Source organism: Dipodomys ordii, unplaced genomic scaffold (assembly GCF_000151885.1).
Source record: "Dipodomys ordii isolate 6190 unplaced genomic scaffold, Dord_2.0 Scaffold181, whole genome shotgun sequence".
NCBI classification, from domain to species: Eukaryota; Metazoa; Chordata; class Mammalia; order Rodentia; family Heteromyidae; genus Dipodomys; species Dipodomys ordii.
This window is the reverse complement of record NW_012267397.1, coordinates 982,664-987,709: the sequence shown is the minus strand read 5'-3', so window position 1 is coordinate 987,709 and position 5,046 is coordinate 982,664. Positions and strand designations below refer to the sequence as shown.

At 41.4% G+C, this 5,046-nt stretch overlaps 1 protein-coding gene across 1 annotated transcript in view; it reads right to left on the bottom strand.

Moving 5' to 3' along the window:
• Window positions 1-317: 317 nt before the first annotated feature.
• Window positions 318-5,046, bottom strand: part of Ago3 (argonaute RISC catalytic component 3) — a 90,444-nt gene continuing 85,715 nt past the window's right edge. Inside the window, exons 18-19 of the mRNA XM_013034056.1 lie at window positions 2,054-2,253; window positions 318-1,107 (exon numbers count right to left, since the gene is read on the bottom strand). Of these exons, the coding sequence (XP_012889510.1) occupies window positions 999-1,107; window positions 2,054-2,253 (309 nt within the window). The 3' untranslated portion in view covers window positions 318-998. The remainder of the gene's footprint in view (window positions 1,108-2,053; window positions 2,254-5,046) is intronic.

Genomic DNA, 5,046 nt, shown 5'->3' with positions numbered 1-5,046 from the left:
CTCTCCTGCCCGGGCTGGCTTTGAACCGCGATCCTCAGATCTCAGCCTCCTGAGTAGCTAGGATTACAGGTGTGAGCCACCAGCGCCCGGCTCTGAGTTACAACTTCTGACAAGGTTTTATATTTATAGCAGCTTTAACAAATTCACTAAAGAAAATAATAATTTAGATTGCTACTGCTTATGTACACATTGCACACATGGAAATATAAGTCCACAGCAGGAAAGAGCAGACACACTCACATAAGACAGAGCTGAGGACTGAGACAGGAGACAAGGTGTGCAATCTCAAAACACTAGTCTAGTTCGCTGTGCATCACATTCAAACAAACTATGTGTATAAAACACTTGAATGTCACAGTAGCATGAAGGGAAAAAATGTAGATGAGGAAGGCGATAGAGAGAGATATAAGTGGTAGTGGAGGGAAAATAAAACAGAAATGAAATTCCCCACTGGAATGAATCATAAAATATATACACAGATACACATGTAGGTCATGAGTCTAGTTCCAGATATGTATGCATATGAAGTATGCATGTACACATTTAAAACTACAGACTCCTTTTATAATATATGAGTGCACTTTTTTTGCACACATATAATAGTCAACAATTACTCTGGTTATTCATTCATGTATGTGTTTTTTAAACTTCTCTTTCCTTTTTTTTTTTTTTTTTTGCAAAGGTAGTTGTGCTGCCAAGCAACATGAGGTAAAGGCATTAAAAGGGTTAGACTATCAGAAGTGAAAATGAAACAATTGCAATACTTCCTACAGGAGACTGCACAATAAAGCAGCTGGCTGGGTTCATATTGCATAAATATGTGCCGCGTTCCTCAATGAAGTAAACAATCTTCCTTGGACCAATAGAAGGACCAGACCTCCCACGGTGGTGGCCACTACACAGTTAGAGGCATCCCTACTGAACCAACCTCACTGGCAACGTAGGCTGTACAATGACTCATCTTTCAGTGCTTCTTCCCAGACACACTTGGACTTAGGTTAAGCAAAGTACATTGTGCGTAAGGTATCTTGGTGAATCTGTACAGCCTTGGCAAGAGCTTGTGGATCTCGCCCATTACTCTGTCCTGAAACGTGGCTTCCTTCAGCACTGTAAGAAAAGTAGCAATAAACAAATTTATTCTGATGCAAAGATTCTGAAAACTGTTATGTATTGTAGAAATTTTAAAAAATTAGAAAATTCAAACCAGTATAATGAAGTATGTGTCTATCACATAGCTTCAATAACTAACTCAAGCTGGAGCACTGGTGGCTCATATCTGTAATCCTAGCTACTCAGGAATCTCTTATGTCCAATTACCTAGCAAAAAGTTACAACTGGAGGCACGGCTCAAGTGGAAGTGTGCCAGCTGTGAGAGAAAAAGCTGAGCAAGAGCATGGTCCTGAGTTCGTCTCTATACAGGCACAAAAAAAAAAATTCAGAATTTAACACCTATCTATCTATCTATCTGTTTTTGTTTTTTTTTAATTTGGGTGCCAGTACTAGGGCTTGAACTCAGGCCTGGAGGCACTGTCCCTGAGCTTTTCTGCTCAAGGTTAGCACTACCACTTGAACCACAGGTCCATTTCCAGATTTTTTGGTGGCTAATTGGAGATTATAGTGTCTTGGGACTTTTCTGTCAGGGCTGGCTTTGAACCATAATCCTCAGATCTCAGCCTCTGGAGTAACTAGGATTATAGACAGGAGCCACCAACGCCTGGCTTCAGGTCTTAATTTTTATTTCCTATATTCATCATATAAAGAAAAACATGGTGATATATGTCTGGGTCTGGCTTATTTTACTTACCATGGTAATTCCCAGTTCTATCCATTTTCCTGTAAGTGGTATTTTTTTTTTAATAAAACTTCATTATTACCCAGCATATTTGAATAAAGCATCATAACTCTGGCAGTCAGCTCTAATCACTTTTTATATGATGCACTAATTCCTCCAATAATTTAACTTTAATGTGGAAGTGCTTAAGGAAATTTCCTGAGAAAATCAGAGCACATTTGAAGTTGGCTAAGAATTGGTATTGTTATGCTTTCATATTACCTGTCATGTTCTTTGTCCACGAGATGATATCTGGCTCTGAATGCCACCAAGTGAGCATAATACGCTGGTGCAGGTATGGAAACAGATCGTGTACAGCGAACATAGGTGTGACAGAGCTGGTAAGTGAGCAGCTGAAGTTCATCTGCAGTAAAGCAGTTATCATCCCATAAAACATGGTAGTGGGAAGGACGGCTGGTACCCTGTGAAGTTAATGGAATATTCTGTTGATAGCTAAACTCTTAAATGAATTTTCAGCATAGACTTAAAAGTTATATATGAAAGCTCTCCATTAATTAGAAAATAAATTTAAAATTTAGCTGATTCTGGTATATACCACAAAAAGAGTAAAAGCAGATAATTTGGACATTATAACCAAGAGGAGGATATATCCTAAGTGCCCACTAATAGATGAATGGAATATTACTCAACTTGAAGGTATTATGCTAAATGGAATAAACCACTTATAAAAGGACAAATATTATGAGACCCTTTTTTTTTGACAGTCGTGGGGCTTGAATTCTGGGCTTGGGCGCTATCCCTGTGCTCTTCAACTCAAGGCAAGCACTCTACCGCTTGAGCCATAGCGCCACTCCTGGTTTTCTGAGCGGTTTATTGGAAATAAGAGTCTCCCGGAGTTTCCAGCCCAGGCTGGCTTTGAACCATGATCCTCAGATCTCAACCTCCTGAATAGCTAGGATTACAGGCATGAGCCACTGGGGCCTGGCTGTTCCTGAGCTACATTTTTAGCTCAAGGTTAGTCTCGCTCTATCATTTGAGCCACAGCTCCATTAGTTTTTTTTTTTTTTTTGGTGATTAATTGGAGGTAAGGGCCTCAAGTACTTTCCTACCTGGGCTGGCTTTGAACCACAATTCTCAGATCTCAACCCCCTGAGTAGCAAGGTACCTTTTTATACTGGCAGGAAGTAACATGGTGGCTGCCAGGAGCTGAGGTGAGGATAGGACGGAGTAGGGAGTTGGTAGGCTTAACAATGGTTAAAGTGGGAAGTGGCGCTGTAGCTCAAGTGGTAGAGTGCTCGCCTTGACTTGAAGAGCTGAGGGACAATGCCCAGGCCCAGAGTTCAAGCCCCACGACCGACAAAAAAAAAAAAACAACTATATAGAACAATGGTTAAAGTGGTAAGTTGCCAGGTATGGTGGTACACTTTAGGTTGGAGGCCAACCTAAGGTACACAATGAGTTCAAGGCTAGTCTGAGCTACCTAGAAAGATGTCTTAAAAACCGAAGTGCTAGGGCTGGGAAGGTAGGTCAATGGTAGAATACTTTCCCCTCTTCAGAGTACTATCCTTGAGCTGAAGAGCTGAGGAACAGCGCCTAGGTCTAGAGTTCAAGCTCCATGACTGACAAAAAAAATGAAATAAAATAAACAAAACCCCCTCCTCAAGTGCTGGACAGCTGCAGTTTTCCTTCCAAGCCTACCTAGATGGCTGACTCAAATTGTGACCTAGGTGCCCTCGAAGGCGACTGAGCTGAATAGGGGAAGCTATCCAGGGTCTTGTTGGCAAGAGGCTAACAGCTGGAGCACATGACTCTCATGATGTCTGGTTGCAAAGGAATTTCTGCCTGCACTGAACTAGCTAACCTTTTCAAATGGGTAGGGTCTACTCATGGAGCAGCTGTACAGTAAACGAAGGCCTGACATACAAGCTCTTCCTGGAGTTCTCCAATGGTTACCTTTACAATGTCCCCATAGTGAAGTTCCCCACACCTTGCTACCATCCCTATGTGGATATCTAAGGTAACAATACCAGGATATACTCAAGGATAAATGGTCAGCCCTGCATGATGACAGGACCATTCTGCTTTCTGTGCAGTCTGCCAGAACAATCATTTGAAAATCATGCTGCTAAGCTCTAGAAAAACCCCTACAGCAAATGGGACACTGCTGGCTCACACATATAATCTTTACTATGAGAAGGAGGGGATCAAGTTATAGGACAGTACAAGCAGAAATCTATTCAAGACTTCATCTAAATGGAAAGAAACTGGGCCTGGTGGCATGCATATGTCATCCCAGCTAAAACAGACAGATGTAGATGTATGTGCGTGGACAGGCAGCAATACCTATCTCAAAAATAACAAGCTTAAAAAAGGGTTAGAGCGTGGTTAGCTTAGCAAGAGCAAGGCTCTAAGTTCAAACCCCAGTACCACACAGATTTACAATGTCATAGGTAAATGAGCACGCCATATTTTTTTTTTTGGTCCGGTCGTGGGGCCTGAACTCTGGGCCTGAGCACTGTCCCTCAGCCCTTCAGCTCAAGGCTAGTGCTCTACCACTTGAGCCACAGCGCCACTCGGCTTTTTTCTTTTTGCTTATGTGGTGCTGAGGAATTGAACCCAGGGCCTCAGGCATGCAAGGCAAGCGCTCTACCACTGAGCCAACTTCCCAGTCCGAGCACGCAATATTTTAAAGCTATAAGTCTGAAAATTTAAAGCTGTCAGTCTGTCAGTGTATATGGGTTTATCTTCTTGAAATTTCTATTTTAATAAGTGGCAAGTATGGGTTATACCTGCTTAGATATCTTGGGAATGTGGGTTTATTCTCTGCTGCTGCTGCAGGAACCATTATGAATTAAAGTTTATAGTCTACCAAATAAAGTGAGCAAATTAATAAAAATGTTTTCTACAATTGCACTCTTTTATATTCAATATGCATTGAATATACCACTACATGTCTAAGGTTTATATGAAGTATTATCAAAAGAAGTATATATTGTAATTGGAGGCATGGCTCAAGTGGTAGAGCACCAGACTAGCAAGCATGAGGCCCTGAATTCAAGCCCCAGTACAGCAGTCTACAATAAAAATAAATGAATTTAAAATTAAGATTTCCTAAAAATAGGAGGCAATTGGCTACTTTACATTGTTTTCAAAAACAGTTTTTGGGGGCTGGGAAGGTGGCTCAGTGGTAGAGCGCTTGCCTTGCATGCTCAAGGCCCTGGGTTCGATTCCTCAGCACCACATAAGCAAAAAGA